Below are 19,597 nucleotides of genomic sequence, written 5' to 3'. Positions count from 1 at the left end.
CGCACCCCCACCCCTAGTCCTCGACAGCAGGGAGCACCTGGACCTGGCGGGCGGCTGGGAAGGGGCGGGCACAGGGGCGGGCGAACCGGTCTGGCTGCTCGGCTCCGGCTCCCCGGCTCCAGGCTTCACCAGTTGGGCCTGCCCGGCAGTCGGTCCACAGTCCTCAGGGCTGGCACAGCAGCTGGGCCCGGCTGGAGCTGGGGCCGCAAGGCCGCGGTCAGGTACGAGAACCCCAGGCTGGGTGGGGCAGGGGCCGCACACCGGAGCCCTGATTTCCTCTGCTCTCTCGACACCCCGATTTCCTCTGCCCGTCCGCTTCCTCTGCCCCTGCCTGCCGGACAGCATCTGTCACTGCTGCTTTCAGCTCTCACCCATGCACCCCATCTCGCCCCACCACTTGCTGAGCCTCTCTCTGCTCTCACTTGTTACCCCCCAGAAAGCCGCCCCTTCCCAGGCTCATTCAACCCCCTCGATGTACCCAGCCCTGAAATTTCAGTCACCCTCATTTCCTAGGTCCCTTCAAACTGCCACCCCACAGCACTCCCCAATACCTGCTGCTCCCCCCATTTCACCCAGCCGTCACACTGCCTCCCACATATTCCCGGCCCACATCTGCCCAGCACCCCCTTGCCCTGGCTCTTGGAAGCTCCCAGGGGCTCCTAAACACCCAGTCACCCAACCCTTGGAATTCTTGCCCCCCAAGTGAGCCCCCAACACCCCCATCCTCCTTGGTCTGGCCATCCCTCCCTCCTCCTGACCTCAGGCTTTTACTCTGAAGAGCACCTCTGCCCCACCGTGGTGCCCCAGGACCCCAACACGGGGATGTCCCTGGGCACAGGGAGCCATGCCGGGGTGGGCTCTGGCACTGAGCGCACCCCCCGCCCCCAGCAGGCCCCGGGCCGCCATGCAAAAACATCACGCTGTCCACTTTGCCAAGGGCGCCCTGCCCCCCCGGGCTCCCGCCGAGCGCTACTTCTTGGATCCAGAGTTGGGGCACCAAAAAGGTAGGGGTTCAACTTGGGGGTGGGTCTGGGGAGGGAACGTGGCCCATGAGTGGGGGCCGCTGGGTGGATGGCCGAGCAGCAGGAGATCCTCCGGTCTCTGGACCTCAGAGAAGCCGCCTGGATCCCCCACAGAGGCTCCGGCGTAGGGCAGTGGAGCGGGGCACAGGTCCTGGGGGGCGTGGGTGCCAGCAGTGGAGGTTCGCTGGCCTGTCCCTTCCCCCAGATGGAAGAAGTCCCCTCACCAGGTCGTCTCCCACACTCTGGGGGGACTCGGTGCTGCGGAGGGAGGGGCCCGCCTCCCTGTTGAGCACAGATGATGAGGGGGGCGTCCCGGGGAAACACTTCCCGTTAGGGCCAATTCAAGCTCCTCGAGCCCGGCACCTGCGTACCCCAGGGCAGCCCCGCCTGCCAGGCTGACTGGAGCCCGGATGCAAGGCTCACCCCCTTTCTTCCCAGCCCCTGGCCCATCCCCTCAACCTCCCAGGACTCCAGCCTCCTCCGGACCACCCAGGCCGGCTCCCAAGGATGGACTCCTCCCCTGAGGGGGACCCCCTGGGGACCAGGAGGCTTGGGGAAGCAGGGGGTCTAGGGGGTCATCCCTCTCGGCCTCTCCTGCTGCTCAGGTCCGGGCCCCTGGACCTCTTCCTCCCCAGCGGTGGGAGAGGGCAGGGCCCAGCCTCTCTCAGCCCCGCACCCCCTCATTTCCTCTGACTTCGGGGTGTCAGCTAAGCGACCAGCCCCAGCCTCCTCGTGGAGATTCTACTGGCTGCCACCCGTCCCCCCGGGACCCAGGCCCAGTCACCCCCACTTCCTTCCTTCCAGGATGTTGTCACCAGTGGTGCCATGACCCAGCAGCACCGCGAGCCCACGGGCCCTGCCGGCCACCCCCCCCGGCGCGCTGGCCACGGGCCCTTGGCCACCGGGGGGTGGTGGTGATGGCAGCTGTCGCGGGGAGCCCCAGCCCCCAGTCCTGCAGCGGCAGCGGCAGCCCCAGGCCCCACCTCCCAGGCCCCTGCGGCAGCGGCTCTGCCCCGTTCACCAGGCCCAGAAGGGGCCGCCTGCAACCACCGCTGCCCCCATGGGACCCGCCAGCGCCCCCCAGCCGGCCCCCGCGCCCACCAAGCCGCCCGCCATGGCCAGCAGCGGCCCAGCCCTGCCCTCCGCGGCCCGCACCCTCCTGGAGCCCAGCATGCCCACCGATGCCCGGCCCCTGCCGGCCCCGGCAGCCTGCGGCCCCTTCACCTCCTACAGCTCCGGTGCTCACCCAGCGTCCCCGGGCCCTGCCCCGCCCCGCCGCCCGCTTCCCGCCTGGGCTGCTCGCTCCCTGGCCAGCACCGGGGCTGCCCTCACCTCGCTGGGGTCCCCGTCTCTGTGGGCACCGGTCCCCGGCCCCGGGCCTCGGGCACCCGCCTCTGCTTCCCCTGCCGGGATCCCAGGCTTCCAGGCCGGGCCTGCCCACGGCGCCTCCCGCTGCCGCTGTCCTGCTGCCCGCTCGCGGCCCTTCCTTCCCTGGCCCTGGGCCCTGGGGGGCGGGCGGGGGGACGAGCACCAGCTTGGGGCAGGGGCAGGCCAAGGGGGTGGCGGCAGCAAGCGTGGGCCGGGAGGCTGGGGAGAGCACAGCGGCGGCGGGAGCGACCCTGGCCCCTCACCCTCCGCTCGCCTCGCACCCGGGAGCAGGTGCCCGGCGCCCGCGGTGGCCGCCAGGCTCTGGTCTGGGGGGCCACAGGGGGCAGCTCCCCGCCCTCCCCCAGCTGGCTGCTCTGTGTTCCAGGCAGCGGGGAGGCACCCACGGGAAATTCGGGGGGTGTCACCCGGGGAGAGCCTGCGGGGGGCCGAGGAAGCTGGCGAGGAGGCGGGGCGCATCCTGGTTTGCAGATCAAATAGGCTCATCGGGCGAGGGGGTGTCAAGGTGGCATCGCGCCCAGATGGGGCAGTTCCGCAGACGGAGGCGGCAGGTTGGAGGGACAGGTGGAGGCAGAGAGGGGAGGCCGGTGCGGGGTGCTGAGGCCCGGGACAGGGGGGAGCCACGGGAAGCTTCTGGGCTGACTTGGGCCGCACAGGCAGCAGCTGGTAGGCAGCAAGGGAGGGCGGCAGGTGGCCCGCGGAGGTGACCGCGAGGGCGGGGGAGCGGGGCCAGGGCCTGGCGGGGAGGTGGGAACGTGGCTGGCTTCTGGGCCTGGTTTGGAAGTGGAGCAAGAGCCGAGCGGAGCTCAGGCTGCAGGTCCGGGGCAGCCTCGGCCCGAAGCCTCGCGGCCACAGGGCCCATTGCACGGACCGGGAAGTGGAGGGTTAACGAGGTGAGGCGCCCAGCTCGGACCCACCCCTGCCGCCACCTCGGCTGACCTTGTCCCCCGTCCTCCCGTCCTCCCAGCGAGGCCCTCGGCGCCTCTAGAAAGTGGGGGTGTTGTCCCCACTCCACACGCCCACCGCAGCTGCACCCTCTCTTTCTGGAGCCCCAAGTCCAGGTCCACGAAGCAGCACTCGGGGGGGCCCAGGGGCAGTGCCTGCACAAGCTAAGTCCCGCCAGGACTTAGCCCGGCATCTGCACCCTTGAGGCCATTCCAGGCCGCGGCAGTGACCGAGGTTCCGCCCTGGCTGACCCTGGGCACCCACACTCCTGGGGCGAGGGGGGGGCAGAGGCACGGCTCCTGCAGACACGCAGAGGGGCGAGGGGCAGGCCCAGCAGGCGGCCAGCGCGGGCTTGGAGCAGGATGAGTGACTGGGCACAGGGTCATGGTGAGGGGCAGAGGCCAGGGAGCAGGTGGGCGGGAGGCTGAGAGGACCCGTGGGGGCCGGGGCCCCTCCACCCTGGGCCGGGCCGGCGGACACGGTACCGTGCGTCGGGGAAGGCGGTGTCGTAAGCACCAGGGCCTCGAGGGCCCGGAAAGGCTGGTGGGACTTTGCAGGGACCCACGGGCTGCTGGCTGAGCTGGGTGGCCGAGGGGCAGCGCCTTGGGGGCAGGCGGGAGGAGGGTGACGCCACCCAGCTTCACTGACTCGGTGTCCCCGCCCCCCCCACCCCGGCCGCAGATATCCTGACCGAGGACGACGTCTACTGCAACTGCCTGGCCAAGACGCTCTGCCACGTGCCCGTGCCCGTGACCGTGGGCTTCTACGCCCCCTTCGGCTGCCGCCTGCACATGATGCTGGACAAGATCACGGGTGAGCGTCCCACGGGGGGGTGGGTGGGATACGGAGACGAAGCCCCAAGCCCCCCCCCGACTCCCTCACCCCCGAGGCCGGTCCACCCCATGCAGATGCCCGGAGCTCAGCCTTGGCGGACGCCCTCCCCACACGCACAGCCTCTGCCCCCCGGCCCTGCTCCGTTTCCTGTTGCCCCTCTGGCCTCCTGGTCTCCAGCCTCACCTTCCCGCCCCTCTCCAAGGACCCTTCATGAAATACAGACCGAACCCCTGCTCGCTAGCCTGCCGCGGCTCCCCGGAGCCCTAGGGGGAAGCCAGGTTCCTCAGCGAGGCTGCAGGCCCTGCCCAGGCCCCTCTTCCTCCCGGGCCCTCTCTCCTCCCGGGCCCTGGCCCACGAGACGCCGCACGGGTCTCCGAGGTGTTCCCTGAAGACGTGAGCGGGCCGGGCTCCCCGGCAGTGGGTCCCGCTTTGGATCCCGCGGGAGCACAAGACCCCGCCCCGGTGGCGGCCAGAGGCGCTGGACTCGCCTGTGTGCCCAGCCCGGGAAGCACCTGCTAAGCCAGCCGGGGTCCCGCCCCATGGCTGTCACAGCCACAAACGGGGTCCAGGGAGGAAAAGAGATGAGGGGATGAGGGGGTGAGGGAATAGGAAGCAGCGTGCCGGGCCCTGGGCACCGCCAGGCACTGCCGCTGTGCCTGGTGACATTACCTGTCGCTCATCCCCTGACCTCATGGCAGACCCATCCTGGGCTTCTCATGAGCCACCCTTCAGGCATTCCCCAGGGCCTCCTCAGTGCCCAGGGCACCCAGGGTGACTGAGACTCGTGCGCTGCCCTTCCTGGGCTCACAGTCCAGGTCAGGGGGGACTGACCTGTCCCCAGACAATGACAACCAGGAGTGGGCAGGGCTGGGGCGTCCAGGGGACACCTCATGCAGCCTGGGGATCAGGGAGGGCGTCCTGGAGGAGGAGACAGCGGAAATGAGCTGGGCAGGAAGAGCAGCCGGACGAGACCCCTTCTTTCATTCCGCAAGGTGCTCCCTGCCCCTCCAGCGTCTCCCCTTTGGGGGGGGCTTCCACTTCTGCCCACCCCTGACCCTGGCGCGGTCTCTGACCTCTTCCTGACCCAACCGGCCTCCAGGCCTCTCCTTCCCGTCCACCTGGAACACCCCTCAGCACTCCGGCCCCGATATCCGGGCCCCGCGCCCCAGCCCCGCGGCTCACGGGGTCTCCCCGCCTCCCGGTTCCTCCCGCAGCGCTGATGCAGCAGGAGGCGGCGCAGCGCGAGGCGGAGGAGCTGCAGCGCGTGCAGTGGCGGCCGCGCGCCGTGGGCGGCTGGAGCCTGCCGCGCCTGCTGTGGTACCTGGTGTTCCTGCAGCCGGTCATCACCGAGGTGCACCTGCGGCGCAAGAACGTCAGGTTCCTCTTCATCCGCTTCAGCGCCTGGCAGTACGCGGGCACCGACAAGCTGTGGGCCGGCCTGGTGACCACGCTGTGCGAGGGCATCCGCCACCAGTACGGCGCGCTGCCCTTCAGCGTGTACTCGGTGCTGGGCAACAAGCCGGCCGCGGCGCCCAACTTCTGCCAGCGCGAGTGGCACTGCCGGCGCCGCGTGTTCCTGGGGCTGCTGGCGCTGCTGCTGGCGCTGGGCCTCGGCGTGGGGCTGCTGTACCTGTCGGTGGGCGCGCGCGCGCCCGGCCCCGGCGGCGCGGGCGGCAACGTGCTGCGGGTGTTCGGGGGCGCGGCCACCACGCTGTCCGGCTCGGGGCTGCTCATGGCCGTGTACTCGGTGGGCAAACACCTGTTCGTGAGCCAGCGCAAGAAGATCGAGCGGCTGGTGTCGCGCGAGAAGTTCGGCACCCAGCTGGGCTTCATGTGCGAGGTGAAGAAGGAGGTGGAGCTGCTCACCGACTTCCTGTGCTTCCTGGAGATCTACCAGCGGCGCCGGCTGCGCGTGGTGCTCGAGGTCACCGGGCTGGACACCTGCTACCCGGAGCGCGTGGTGGGCGTGCTCAACGCCATCAACACGCTGCTGTCCGACAGCCACGCGCCCTTCATCTTCATCCTGGTGGTGGACCCCAGCATCCTGGCCGCCTGCCTGGAGAGCGCGGGCTCCATGAAGGGCACGGCGGACAACGGCTACCACTTCCTCAACCGCACGGTCACGCTGCCTTTCTCGGTGCCCATCATGGGCCGCCGCACCAAGCTGCAGTTCCTGCACGACGCCGTGCAGAGCCGCGACGACCTGCTCTACCGCGAGATGACGCGCAAGCTGCAGGCGCCCGGGCCCGGCGCGGGGGCCCAGGGGGCCGGCGAGGGCGCGCAGCTGCTGGCCGTGGAGGCGCAGGCCGGGGGCGCGCGCGCGCAGCAGCGCATCGACGCGGAGGCCGCGCGGCGCATCCAGGAGGCGCTCTTCTGCCTGCACGACGAGCGCGACTGCCTCTACGAGTACGTGCCCGACAACGTGGTGTCCATGCGGCGCATCGTCAACACCGTGCCCATCACCGTGCGCCTGCTGCAGCAGCAGCAGCTGCAGGGGGACCTCGTGGGCCCCACGCCCCGCCAGGCGGTGGCTTGGGTGGTGCTCGCCAACCAGTGGCCCTGCCGCCTCAGCTGGGTGCTGCAGTGCCTGGAGGACCGGCAGCAGGCCGGGGGCGCGCCGGAGGCCCGCGCGCGCATCTGGGACGTGTTCTGTGACAACAGCCGCGAGCTGCACACCATGACTAAGGCGTTGCAGAACGTGCTCGACCTGGATGGCGACCCCGAGCTTTTCGAGCGCTTCCTGGGCACGGACTTCCCCTTCACCGTGGCCGAGGCGCAGAGCCTGCTGCGCTGCACGGTCAACCTGGACCACTCCATCCGCCGCCGCATGGGCCTCATCCGAGCCGTCAGCACGCTCAAGCCGCCCAGTCCACCCAAGTCCCCCGACGGCGACACCCCTAACTCCACCGGGGGAGCCAACAATGCCCCTGGGGCGTCCCAGTCGGGCCACACCGCAGGGCAGGCCCGGCGGAGCCCTAAGGAAGCCCACCACTCCCCGGACTGGACGCAGGGCGGGCAGGCCAAAACCCGAGGTGGGGGTGCCCTTCACTTCCGGCAATCCAACCCAGGTGGACCTTGAAGGGAGGGCTCTGGGGCAGCAGGAGGCAATAGCTTGTTGATCCGTCCACTCAGAGGAAGGTGGAGGGTCGCCGACGGGGCCGGGGCCCAGGGCCCGCTGTCCCAAGTGAGGTCTGCGGGGGCCACATTCCCCAAGTGAATCCGCCAGCGGGAGAGCTGCTGGCAGTGACCACCAGGAGGTGGACAGTGTGTCGGTGCCAATGTCTGAGCCGGTGCAGGCCGGCCAGGAACTCAGGGTTCAAGTGCAATAAATGAAGGTATGAAAGACCCCCAGTTGGTCTCAAGTCCTGGTCTCCCGGATTCTGTGAGGATTGGAGCCAGGCTTGCCCTCCTCTGCCAAGTCCACTTCATCCCCAGGGCGTCAGGCAGCCTCCTGGCTGGCATCCGGCCGGCAGGTGGGGCTGTGGGGGCGGCGGGTGGGGCGTAGACAGGAGAGATGGAGGAAGCTCCGATGGCCCGGTTGACTCAGCAATGGAGAGCGCCCAGGCCCCAGGGGATCTAGGTCCTGGTCCCCACGCCCTAGCTTGTCCCTCTGTAGAGAGGGTGGCAGCTGGCATTTCCGGGGGTGGTGTCCTTGGTGACCTCAGCAGGCTGTACCATTCCTGGGGACCCCACCCCCAACATAATGGGTCAATCAGTCTTCACCTGGGCCAGTTGGGTGGGTGGCGCTGCCAGCCCCAGACAAGTAACTGGCCAGGGAGTGCCTGCCTACAGGAGGGAGTGCCACTCCGGGACCACAGCTTGGTCACTGACACTGAAGTCACTTGATGAACCCCTTGAGGATAGGGGGAGTTTGAGCAGAGATGGATATAAGTAGGACAACAGGCCCAGGTCATAGGGGGTGGCTGAGGGCTTGGGCTGGACTCTGCTGGCTGGCACCACCTTCCCCCACCTGCCCCAGTGGGTCAGCGACCTAAGATGCAGGCGTCATCAGCTTCTGAGTCCTTGTGGGACTGTACCTGCCAGTGGCAGAGGAGCCAGCACTGAAAAACCCCAGGTGACCAGAGTTTGAGGGCCTGACTTCTGAGCCAGGGCCCCGAGGGCGAGGGGACAGTCCCAGAGGTAGCCAAGGGCTCTGTGGCCTGATAGGGGGGATTTAGCTCCAAGGCTGACACAGCACCCCAGACCCCCTGGACAACGACTTCTCCAGAGTGGCCACGGGGCAGAGGTGGCCTAGGCGCCTTCCTGGAGCCGGCAGTAAAGGGGCTGGCTGTCACTCCCCAGCAGCTGTGCTGGGGGGGGCAGTCAGCCCTGCTGGAGGTGTCTTCCAGCAGGAGGGAAGGGCCTGCCAGAGAATGAAGCCACTTGGGTCCCCACAACAGCGGCAGGCCAGCGCCCGCACAGCTACTAGACCCGGGATGTGTCCCTTGCTTTTTCCTCCCTTCAGCCTGTTTCGACTTGGGCTTGTCTGTCTTCCCCACTCAGGCCCTGGCTGAGGCCAAACCAGCTTCGGGGGTGGGGGAGTGGCTGCAGGAGGCAGGGCTAAGCTGGACACTTGGCTGGAGCTTGGGACTGAGGACCCTGCCTGCCCTAAGGACCCGGGAAAAGACTGCAGACCCCGTGACATGGGGCCAAGCCATGGCCTGACCGTTGTCCATTTATCTTAGACAACGGCCCATCCCCGCCAAAGCGAGTTTGGGGGCTTTGTGAAGAAATGAAAACGGCATGTGGGAGTGGCTGGTGGTGGCCCAGCAGCTCACTGCCCGCCAGCCCCTCTGCAGTGGGGAGTGTCTGCTGGGAACTGGCACCTGGATGAGCTCACGGGGCTACGTCTCCCCGGTAGAGGGAGGGGTGTCCTTTGCAGGTGCGCTTTCTCCACTCTGCCCAGGGACCCCTGGGAACCTGGGGGTGGCTGAGGCACAAGAGGGCAGGGGTCTGGGTCCACCAGTGCTTGTGGGGAGCACCACACTAATACCCACGTGTGTGAAAACGCGCGTCTCCTGAGTTAGGGTGTTGAGGGGTTTAAGACCTGGTGTAGGATCTGGCCGAGCAGCCAAATGTTTCGTCCCAAGCACGGGCTGTGCTGGGTGTCCGATGTTCAGGAAGAAGATATTGGGCCAAGGGACTCCACCCCTGTGACCCAGGACCCCCCAAGAGTCAGAAAATCGGGAGCATCACAGAGCTGGTTGGTTAGTTTCCTGCGGCTGCTCTACTAAGATCCGCAGACGGGGTGGCTTGGAGGCCAGCAGCTCATTCTCGCACAGTTCTGGAAGCCAGAAGTTGGAGACAGGATCAGGGGGCCACGCGCCCTGGGAAACCTGCAGGGGCCCCTTCCTCACCTCCTCCCGCTTCTGGCGCTGTGCCTGCAACCCCTGTGGCGGCTGCGTCCATCATGCCTGTGCTCCGCTTCCCAGGGCCTTCTGGGGCTTCGGTCACCCCCGCTCGGTGACCAACTTCCCCTTCCCCCTTTTCGTAAGGACGCCGCTCACGTTGGATTAGAACCCACCCTGTACCCTCATGTGACCTTGATCACCTCTGTAAAGACACCCCCAAAAAGGTCCCACCCGAGGCCCTGGGGTTAGCATTTCATGTCTTTGCAGGGGGAAGGGTCTGAGGTTGGGGTGAGAGATACACAACTCACTCCTAAGAGTTGGGAAGGCCCGATTCCTCACCCCAAGCTAAATGTAGCCCCACCCAGGGCAGGAACAAAGCTGGAAACACATAAGGAACAGAAGCTGGGCACCCCACCTGGAGGTGGAGGCAGAGGGCAGAGGGACAGGCAAGCACCCAACACTGATGCCAAAGCCCACAGCCCCCCACTGGGCTCGATTCCTGGGCGACAGTTAAAATGAACCAGACCTACTCAGCGAGTTAGGAGGCTGCTCTGACAGAGCCCCGCCCAGCCAAGGGGCTCCTCAGCATCCTGAAACACACCTCACGCCCCCCAGTGCCAACCACTTCAGGGGGGGAGGCCGGCAGGTGTTCCCCAGCTGCCCCAGCTAGGGTTTCCCTGGCCTCCCCCTCCATGCCAGTGCCCCTGGCGGCTAGGCCCCCTGGAGCTGCCGACATCGGCGGGCTCGCACCAGTGGCAGGAGGGTGAGCTCATGGCGGACGCTGCTGGGGCGGAGGCCGGCGCTGGTGAGCGAGTCAACGGCCTTCCCATCCTCTTACCCGCCCCAAACCTCCCGCGCGGGAAAGAAGGGGTAGGTGCCAAGGCCTTCCGCTCGGCTACTCTCATTTTCTGAAGGGCAAGAGTACCCAGAGTGCCCAGACACCACCGCAGGCCACCCGCCATGCAGCCGGGCTGCGGGGACAGCCTGGCCTCAGAGGGTGAGCTCTGAACCCGAGGGCCCTTTCTTCGCGCCTGGAAGCTGGAAAGTCTCTGGGGGTCTCCCTCTGAACGGCGGTGGCGTGAACTGGGCTGTGCCAGCTGCACCGGGCACAAGGGCGTGGGCACGGCTCAAGGAGGGGCACCTGGGAGGAGAGGCAGTGGGGGTCTCAGCTCGGGTCCGTCCAGCCTCCTGGTTCTCCTCGGGCTGGCCGGCGGGTCTCCCCGCGCGGGCTCCACGGCCGGAAGCGCTGGGCACCCTCTCCGTGCCCCGAACCCCGCCCCAGCACCAGCAGAGAGCAGGCAACGGTGAACCCAGCTCTGGTTTATTAGAAAAGGTGTGAAGAGAGTTGCACCGACAAGGAGCCCGCCCGCCCCTCGCCCCGCCCCGCGCCCCCCACCCCCGTCTGTAGTGCCTCTCAGGGCGCAGCCTCGCGCGGCCCGGACAGCAGGGTCTCAGAGCCCCGCCGCCCCGGCCCCGGCTCCCTGATGGATTTATTGCACTTGAGAAAAGAAAGCTCTGATCCTCTGCTCCCCGCGCCCCGCCCCCCCGGCCCCGGCCCCCGCCCTGTCTGGGGCTGCACCTCCACCACCACCGCCCCCACAAAGCCTCCTGCCCGGGCCTCGGCCTGGGGCCAGCGGGGTCCCATTGTGCCACCACCCAGGGCTCCCGCCCTCCGCTGGCCAAAGTGCCCGGCCCCGCGGCTGGTGCCCGCGGCGTCCACCTTCTCCCCACTCCGCTCCTCTCCCTCCTCAGCGTCCCACCGCCCCCAGCCCGGAGTCTTCAGGGGCCGGGCCCACAAACACAAGTGCGTAAGTCAGGGTAGGAAGGCCGCTCCCTGTCCTCCTGCACCCCGTGTAGTGTTGCTGTGGGGGGCGGGGCCCCCGGAGGGCCCCCCACACCCCCGGCGTCCCGGGCCTCAGGAAGGCTGGGGGTGAGGTGAACAGATTCTCATGGCTCTGGCCTCAGCTCGTCGAAGACGGACCGGAAAAAAGGATCTCGGGGAGAAGAGATCGGGGAGCACCTGTCAGAGCCTGGGGCGCTGTGGGCTGCTCCCCACCTGCCCTGGCCCCTGGCCTCGCCTCACCTAAAGTGTCACAGTGTCTCCTGCCCAGATTCCTGACTGGCTTCCAGAAGCAGCTCCTCGAGCTCCTTCTCGTTCTTGGAGCAGCTCAGTTCTGTGCGGGAAGAGCAGACAGAGGCCTCCGGTCAGGTGGGGGAAGGCGCAGCTGGCAGCCCAGCCCAAGCCAGACAGGCCGGGAGCGCAGGCCCGGAAACCACCAAGACCCCATCTGAGGGACCCAGTCCCAGGGAGCAAGGCGGGGCCCTAGGATCAAGCCCCACTAGTTCCTGCCTCCTGAAGGGCCCTTGGAAAGGGGGGGAAGAGGTTCGCCAGCGGGCAGGAGCCTCCCCGGGGCCCCTTGTCGCCCCGTCCCAGAGCTCTCCTCACCGTGTTCCAGGCCACAGCTGCCCCCCTTGGCCTCGGGCCCTGGGGGTGGCTCTGGGGGCAGTGCGAGGGCAAACTCAGGCTTCAGGCCATTGGGCAGCGGGGGCCCTGACTGAGGCGGCTCTGGCGGTGGCTGAGGCTCAGACCCCCCTGGGTCCTGGGTGCCCACGGCCTCAGCTGGCGGCAGGGCAGGTGAGGAGGGCGGGGAAGATGAGGCAGGGGGGGAGGGAGGACAAGGAGACACGGGGGGTGAGGGTGGGGGGGGTGGCAGAGGGGGGTCGGCCTTCTCAGGAGGACTCTCCACCCGGGTCACCACAAACACTTTGTGGCCCCGGCCGGGGCTGGACACGGAAATGCGCTGCTCGGTGGGGGAGGAGGGGGGGCTCCTGTCCCCAGGGCCCAGGGAGTCCGTGGGGGGCACCAGGGCAGGGCAGGGGGCCTCAGCCCTCTCCCCATCCTCCTCCTCCTCCTGGTCGGAGTCTGAGTCTGAGTCCGAGGCCGGGCCAGGCCCGGGGGCCCCATTCTCCTGCGCCTCAGCCGCGGGCTCGTGCGCCGGCTCCCCGGGCTCCTCGTCCGGCTGGGGCTCGGTGACGGTGATCTCGGGCATGGAGGCCGACAGCTGCACCCGCTGCTCCTTCTCCTCCCGCTCCCGCGCCAGCACGAAGTTGCGCTTGCAGCCGTTCTGGATCTCGGTGAGGAGCGCCTTCTGCGTCTCGATGAAGCTCTTCACCTGCGGCAGGCAGCAGGCTGGCTAGGGCTCGGGGTGGCCTGGCGCCAGGGCCACCTGTCCCCGTGGGGGGCCTGGGGTCGCACCCTCTGTCCCCCAAACGCCCCCGTCCTGCACCCAGGTCTCAGGCAAGAGCCCCGCTCACCGCCTCCTTCTTGGGCTCCCGGTCGAGGTCCAGGCGCAGCAGGGAGTGGTTCACCTTGAGGGCCAAGGACAGCGCCATGAGCCCGCCCGTCTTGATCTCGTTCTCCCGCAGGTCCAGTCTCAGCAGGCGGGGGCTCTCGGCGATGAACTCTGCGACTGCCACTGCGCCTGGGGGGGGCACGCAGGGGCTGGCCATGGCCCACGCCTGGCTGGCCGCCCCCCGGCCCAGCCTGCCATGCTCAGCTCCCGCCACCTGCCAGCCCGGCCCACCCTGTGCGCCCTACCCTCGCACGTGAGCTTGGTGGAGGCCAGGCCCAGGCGCAGCACGCTGCGGTTGCCAATGAGGCCGTTCTTGAGGTTCCGCACACCCTCATTCCCGATGGGGTTGTGGCCCAGGTTCAGCGTCTCCAGGCTCTGTGTGTGAGGCTAGAAAGGGCGGAGAGAGTGAAAACAGGAAAAAGGCAAACTGTTTTGCTCTTCGGGGCCAGATCACCCTGAGGCTGCATCCCTCAAGCACTTAACATCTCACCAGGTAGCAACTGTCCTGTTCATCCCCGGCCCTCCGTGCCTCCAGCCAGTCCCCACATCCCACGGCCCAGGCCACCCTGGGCCCACACCATGTCCTCAGGACTCTTGACACCGGATTGGCTGTGGGTGTTTCTGAACCTGGGTGTGAATTTTTGGACCTTGTGGGCTTGCTTTAAACACTGCATCCTAAAGAAGATTTGAGACTTGCTGAAGACTTCTAGAAATATTAACTTTCTATGCAGAACATGTTCACCTTGTGCCAAAGCATCGTACTAGGCCACAGCGCTGGGTGCAAACAGACCAGAACTGAAGAAGGGCCCCAGTCCCCCGGGAAGAGAGGGTAGAAGCGGAATCAAGGGCCACGCAGGAATGAAGCTCGCGGACTGAGCAAGGCTGGGAGGCAGGACGGCAGCAGAAGAGGATGCCGAGAGCCAGGTGTAGGTCAGAGTCCTGCCCCTCCCTGCCCGGACCCCGCTCACCAGCGTCATGCCCAGGAAGGCCATGCCCGTGTGCGTGAGCTGGTTGTTCCACAGCACCAGGGTCACCAGTCCCTTCCGCTGCTCCTTGAGGCCCTCGCAGATGTAGGCCAGACCTGGGGGGAGTGAGCAAGTCCGCACTGCGGCCCGGGGACCGGTGTGGGACCGACGGCCATCCAGAAAGCACGAAAATCCTCTACGGGAACCTGACAGAGCTCCCGGTCCACGCGGGACCCAGGGTTCTATTTATTGCCTTTCTCATCCCTCTGCCTTCCCCCGTCTGGGTCCAGAACCGTCTCCAAACATTCCTCCCGTGTGCTCTAGCTCTGCCCACACGCTGCCTCTCCCGAGACCGTCCCGGCCAGCCTCATGTCAGCAGCCGGCTGGCCCTCCCGCCCACCGTGGCGCCTGCGTGTCCCTCCCGAGTACACCCCACCATGAAAGACTTGCCGTCTGGGAAGGCACAGGCCTTGCTTGCCCCACTCTTTCTTTACACCAACCAGGGGAGTCTGCTTAGTGTGAGACAGGTCACACACTCTCTCTCTCTCTCATACCCTGCTGTGAGCTGGAGTCGCCCCACTCCCCGCCCGCCCCCCCCCCCCCCCCCCCCGGGCTCGGCGTGGCTTTCTTCCCTCAAATATTCAACATCTGAGCTCTCTCACCCCAGGGCCTGTGCACTTGCTCTTTCTTCTACCTGGATGCTCTCCCCAGACTAATAAAATGGCTGGTTCTAGCCCCAGCCCCTCTCACCCTGCCCACAGCTCCCCTCCCCCTCTCTCCCCCGCACCACCTCGCAAGCCTCTCCCCACCACCTTGCTTCCTTCAAGGCACTCTTTCCGGATTAATCATCTCTTGAGTACCTCACGCCCCCTGCAGGCCTCCGCTGAGCTGTTCTCTCCTCCAGGAAGCCCTCCCTGACCCCCAGAGTGAGTCAGACGCCCTCTCTGGACTCCCACAGTCCAGCCCTGCCCTGAGTTAGCACTGCCAGGAGGCGGTCTGTATCCCCTAATGGATGATGAGCCCCGTGAGGGCACGACGGGGACTGTCTCGCTGCCCCTGTGTCGGCAGCAGCGCCGAGCGCTGGGCGGGCAGAGTGGGCGCCGGGTGGGGCCTCACACACACCTGAGTCCAGCACGTGGTTGTTACGGAGGTCCAGGATCTGCAGGGAACAATTGAACTTGAGCAGGTTGCCTAGCTGGGCTGAGTCCTGAAGGCCGTTGAGCTTGTTGTCAGCCAGGTACAGCTCCCGCAGGTTCATGTTCATCTTCAGGGCTGTGGCTGAGGGCGCAGGGAAGGCGGGTGCCATGACTGGCCAGGCCCAAGTACCCGTCCACTGCCCGACCCAGGAGCTGGCTGCGAGACGCCGCTTAGCCGCCCTGGCCTGGGGCTCACCGAGCAGCATGAGGGGCCGCCCCGACAGGCTGGCGTTCTCCAGGTGCAGCACGGCCAGGCTGCTGCGGATCCGCAGGGCACGGGCGACGAAAGGCGCCGAGTGGTCCAGCAGGGGTGTGTTGCGGGCGTCCAGGTACTGCAGGCAGCTTGTCTGGTGGGGCCGGTGCAGGGCTGGGTCAGGCTGCCATAGTCCCCCATGACCTGGGGGACCTCCCCACCTTGTCCCAGCCCACAGGGGCATAAAGGCAGGGCAGGGCAGAGCTCCCCGCGGGGTGGTGACCACACTGGCTTCCAAGGGACACATGACTGGCTCACAGGAGGAAGGGAAACGCTTGCAGGTAGAGGAGAGGCAGGGAGGGCGGGGAACCACAACAGCCCACAGCCGAGGGCTCAGAGAATCAGGCCTTCAGGGCGGGGAGCCCTGGGAAAGCGCCCAAGCTCCTCGCCCTGGACAGGGCCCAGCCCGGGCACCCACCTTGCGCATCATGTGGGCGGCAGCCTGCCAGCCCCGGGTGCCAATGTGCTTGTTGAAGGAGATATTGAGGTGGGTGGCTGACTCGTAGTACTCGATCATATCGAAGAGGGCTGAGGCACCCTGGGACAGACACGATGGGGGTCAGCCTCAGGGCGAAGCTCCCCGGGAGGTGGGAGTCTAGAGACTAGGGGGAGGGAGCAGGCAGAACCCCGATGCTCTTCCAGAACTTCCATGTTATGGGAACCAGCCCGCTCCGCTTTCCCTACAGAAGCCGGTGTCTGGCTCTTCCCCAGGGCAGTCCTGACCGATGAAACCCGGGCCTGGACCTTGGCCTCTGTCCTCCGGGATCCCTGGCCTCCGTTCCTGGTGGCCTCTAAGTTGGGGAAGTGAGGACAACTGGGCCTAAACGGGAAGGCCACGTTCAGGGTGTTTCTCACACTCCGCCTGCAAACACCGTGATCCCCAGGTGGCCGCATCCCCGCTGCATCAGGGTTCCAAGCCTCTCCCTCGCTTACGAAGCTCCTGCTTCTAGGATGGGCCCGAGGAGCCCAAAGCTTCCCATACACTCTGGTTACGGCAGAAGTCTCCCCATTTTGTCCCTCAAGAGGCCCTGTCCTCCCCTTTGCCCAAGAGGGCTCCCTCCTCCTTAAGTGCCCTCCCCGCAACCTCTAAGGGCCAAGTGAGCCAGGGAGCAGGTGTGGGCGGTGGGGGCTGCTCACGTCTTCATCCAGGTTCGTCTGTTCCAGATCCACGACCTTGAACTGCAGCCGCTTGAAGACCTCTTCCAGGGCCTCGCAGGTCTTATAGTCGAGCTTCTCACCTGGGAAAGGGAGCATGAGCACGTAAATCACGCACGGGTCTGAGCCCAGGGAGGGAGGAAAGGTCCGTGGCCCCCGACACCTCCCTGAGAAGAGCACCTCCCTCTCGGATCCAGCCCCTAGCCCAGCTGAGCTCTTGTGGCAGGCCCGCAAGATATTGCGGCAGGCCCGGACCCACACACTGCCCTCTATGCCACCTCCCGCGTACTCTGGCCCTGTCCAGACACACACCTTTCAGGTCCAGACAGTCGATGCGATGTCCAAGGTCTGTGAACTCCTGGGAAAGCAGAGTGGGTGGAGGTTAGGGCAGGCAGACTTGGCCGAGGCCAGGCTAGACCCGACAGTGGGGCAGCTGGGGGTCCAGTCGGCTCTGCTGCTGAGGTGAGGCAGTGTTCTGGATGGGGTTGGGGAGTGGGGTGCAGGGCCTCAGAGAGCCAGAGAATGGGACAGCTCTGTACCAAAGGGCCTGGGATTGACCTAGTCCTAAGATCAGGTAGGCCTGGGTGCAGCTCATGGCTCCCGCTGAATGGAGCAGACTGTGGGTGTCTCTGGGGTGAACATTCCAGGCAGAGGGAATAGCCAGCGCAAAGCCTATGAGGCAGGGCATAGGGCACCACACACAGTGAGCACATAGAGATGGGAGTGAAGGGACCAGTCAGACATCCTCCCAGCCTCCCTTGGTTCCTTGCTCTGAGCCCTAACACACACACACACACACACACACACACACACACACACACACACACACTCATGCATGCACGCACACGCGTACCAGGTCCTGTTCTCTGGGGTCCACACACACAAACTCTGGGGTGGGTGCTATGATGGGCCTGTGTATAGACAAAGAGCTAAGGCCCAGCCTTGCCTAAGGTTACTCACGAGTGACTCTGGTTCGGGCCTGATCAGTCAGTTCCAGGGCCCACACTCCGGGACCCACGCTATGTGGCCATCTTTCCCCAGACCCGCCAACAAGCCCTTCTGGAACCCTCCACAGAATCCCTACCCGAGATGTGCTGTACTGAGTGGTGAGCGTGACTGCTCACAGCAGCACTGTCTGAGGAAGCAACCACCATGGGAACTTTCTGGAATGACCAGACCCGAGGGAAGGCATGAACTCAGTGCTTTACCACTCGGCCAGACAGGATGGGTCACAGGAAACTTGCCTATGTCCCCCGGATAGGAGAGGACCAGGGCGGAGGTTGTGGCCACTTTGGAGGTGGGTGTGGTGTGTGACAGACATCTGAAGAGGTGTGAACTGTACCCCTCAGACAGTGCTGAGATAACCAATGTTACCTCAGTAACTGAAAACAATAAAGATTTTTGAAAAAGAAAAACAGCACAGGAAAGACAGAGGAGGGACTCCAGAGGGTGGCCGGGGAGAGAGGTGGCGAGAGAAGTGGATTTGCTTTTCATGTCTAAGTATTTTAATCTTTTTTTTTTTTGTATTTTAATTAAAAAAAATTCAGCATATATGTTTTGCTATTCAGACTTTTAAAAATAAATATTGTAGCCATGGCTTTACCCTAGGAAACAGAATTTCTTTGGGGAGTGAAAGATAACAAATTCTTGCTTTATATAATTCTGTGCTGCTTAAACATTCATGAAGAGCCTGATTACTTTTACAACCGAACAGAGGCCTTTGACAGACGTATTCACACAGGCTCCAAGGGGTGCCGGGACAGCGGGTGTACTTATAGGCCTCACAGACACCAGAGGCCCAGAGGTCACTGCGGGTAGGGGGGCTGCAGCCTCACCTGGCGACACCCCTATCTCTGAGCATACCTGCCCCACATACCTGGAGCTGCCTGAGGAGCTTGGGGATCTGTCTGCAGTTCAGCTTCTGGCAGGCCTGCTTGTAGGCCCCGATGACCTCGTCCACAGTCACGTTCTGGGCTGCAGGCACAGAGGACCAGGCCTGTGACTCTCCACATGCAGGGCACACCCCTCCCACACACAGGCCTCTGAGCACCCATGATAAAGAGCCCACTGAGCCTGGGCCTCCCTTCCAGGCCCCTCATGGCCACTGCTGCCCAAGGTGTCCCTGGCTGCCCCCAAGTCAAGTGAGCCCTGTCCTCCACTCCTCACCAGGCCCTTCACACAAACACGGCACGGCTGGGACAGCACTGGTCCCCCATGTCTCCAACCCCATCCAGCCTAGGACCAGGCCCAGGGCGGGTGTCCAGTCATGTTTTTTCTAGAGGAGGGAATGAATCCGCACCTTGAGGTCAGAGGTGAGACACTGTGCCCAAGGTCACAGAGCTGATTAGCCGCACAGCAGGAACTCAAATTCAGTTCTGACGCCCAAACCCTCAACAACGAAATGTTCCAGAAGCCAATGCAGGGCTGTCTGGGTGGCCCAAGGCAGCAAGCAGGGCCTTCAGCCGGGAGTCTAGCACTGGCCCCTACACACCTCTGCTCATGTGTGGTGATGGGATGAGATGATCAAGAAGCAACATGGGGGCCTCCCCGGTGGCGCAGCGGTTAAGCGCTGGGTTGCAAAGCTGCCCGCAGCCTGCAGCGCCGGTTCAATCCCCGGCTGCTCCCCGGCCACCGGAGGAGGGTCCCACATGGCGCGCAGACCTCTCCTGCCGCCCGCTGCTCCCCTCAGCAGTGTCCTTCGGTCCTTCTGCCTGCTCTGCTCCCCGCTCTGCCTCTGGTGAATTCTCTCACCCTCCCGCGCTTCTGACTGTACCCAGTGCTTGTATGAATGTATGTATAAATCAATCAATCAATCAATAAATCTTTAAAAAAAATAAAAAGCAACATGGGGGGTCCTGAGCACCGTCACAGGGTCCCACCCTCCACTTCTACAGCCTGAGCGACCCCCACACACAGGCGCTCACCCAGCGAGCCCGCAGTGGCCTAGGCTATCTCTCCACACGCTGCAAAACCCGTGCTAGAGGTCGCGGCTCGATGCCCACAGCCAATACGGTGAAGCTGCGGTCTCCCCGCCAGGGGGAACAGGTAGTGAGGAAGGCGCGCCAGAGAGGAAAGCAGCAGTGTGAGAGGCTCACCCCTCTGTGGACTGCCCGCTAGGGAGGGCGGGAGTGTGCTGC

At 65.6% G+C, this 19,597-nt stretch overlaps 2 protein-coding genes across 2 annotated transcripts in view; one reads left to right on the top strand and one right to left on the bottom strand.

The window, feature by feature from the left end:
- The first annotated feature begins 898 nt into the window (after positions 1–898).
- On the top strand, positions 899–7,305 carry NKPD1 (NTPase KAP family P-loop domain containing 1). The gene is given in 5 exon segments (XM_037516775.2): positions 899–1,004; positions 1,827–1,930; positions 1,933–2,260; positions 4,035–4,166; positions 5,402–7,305. Coding segments are annotated over 5 exon segments (2,529 nt in total). The 5' UTR covers positions 899–904; the 3' UTR covers positions 7,267–7,305.
- Positions 7,306–11,121: 3,816 nt separating this feature from the next.
- The window catches only part of PPP1R37 (protein phosphatase 1 regulatory subunit 37), a 34,525-nt gene continuing 26,049 nt past the window's right edge, over positions 11,122–19,597 (bottom strand). The window contains exons 2-13 of the mRNA XM_037516774.2: positions 18,337–18,434; positions 16,773–16,818; positions 16,443–16,543; positions 15,724–15,843; positions 15,249–15,399; positions 14,979–15,134; positions 13,860–13,972; positions 13,137–13,278; positions 12,854–13,020; positions 11,985–12,711; positions 11,622–11,712; positions 11,122–11,532 (exon numbers count right to left, since the gene is read on the bottom strand). Of these exons, the coding sequence (XP_037372671.1) occupies positions 11,630–11,712; positions 11,985–12,711; positions 12,854–13,020; positions 13,137–13,278; positions 13,860–13,972; positions 14,979–15,134; positions 15,249–15,399; positions 15,724–15,843; positions 16,443–16,543; positions 16,773–16,818; positions 18,337–18,434 (1,904 nt within the window). The 3' untranslated portion in view covers positions 11,122–11,532; positions 11,622–11,629. The remainder of the gene's footprint in view (positions 11,533–11,621; positions 11,713–11,984; positions 12,712–12,853; positions 13,021–13,136; positions 13,279–13,859; positions 13,973–14,978; positions 15,135–15,248; positions 15,400–15,723; positions 15,844–16,442; positions 16,544–16,772; positions 16,819–18,336; positions 18,435–19,597) is intronic.

The sequence above is a fragment of the Talpa occidentalis genome, unplaced genomic scaffold, assembly GCF_014898055.3.
Source record: "Talpa occidentalis isolate TD23 unplaced genomic scaffold, MPIMG_talOcc4v2.1 talOcc4.17, whole genome shotgun sequence".
Lineage (NCBI taxonomy): Eukaryota > Metazoa > Chordata > Mammalia > Eulipotyphla > Talpidae > Talpa > Talpa occidentalis.
This window is presented reverse-complemented; position numbering and strand designations above follow the sequence as displayed.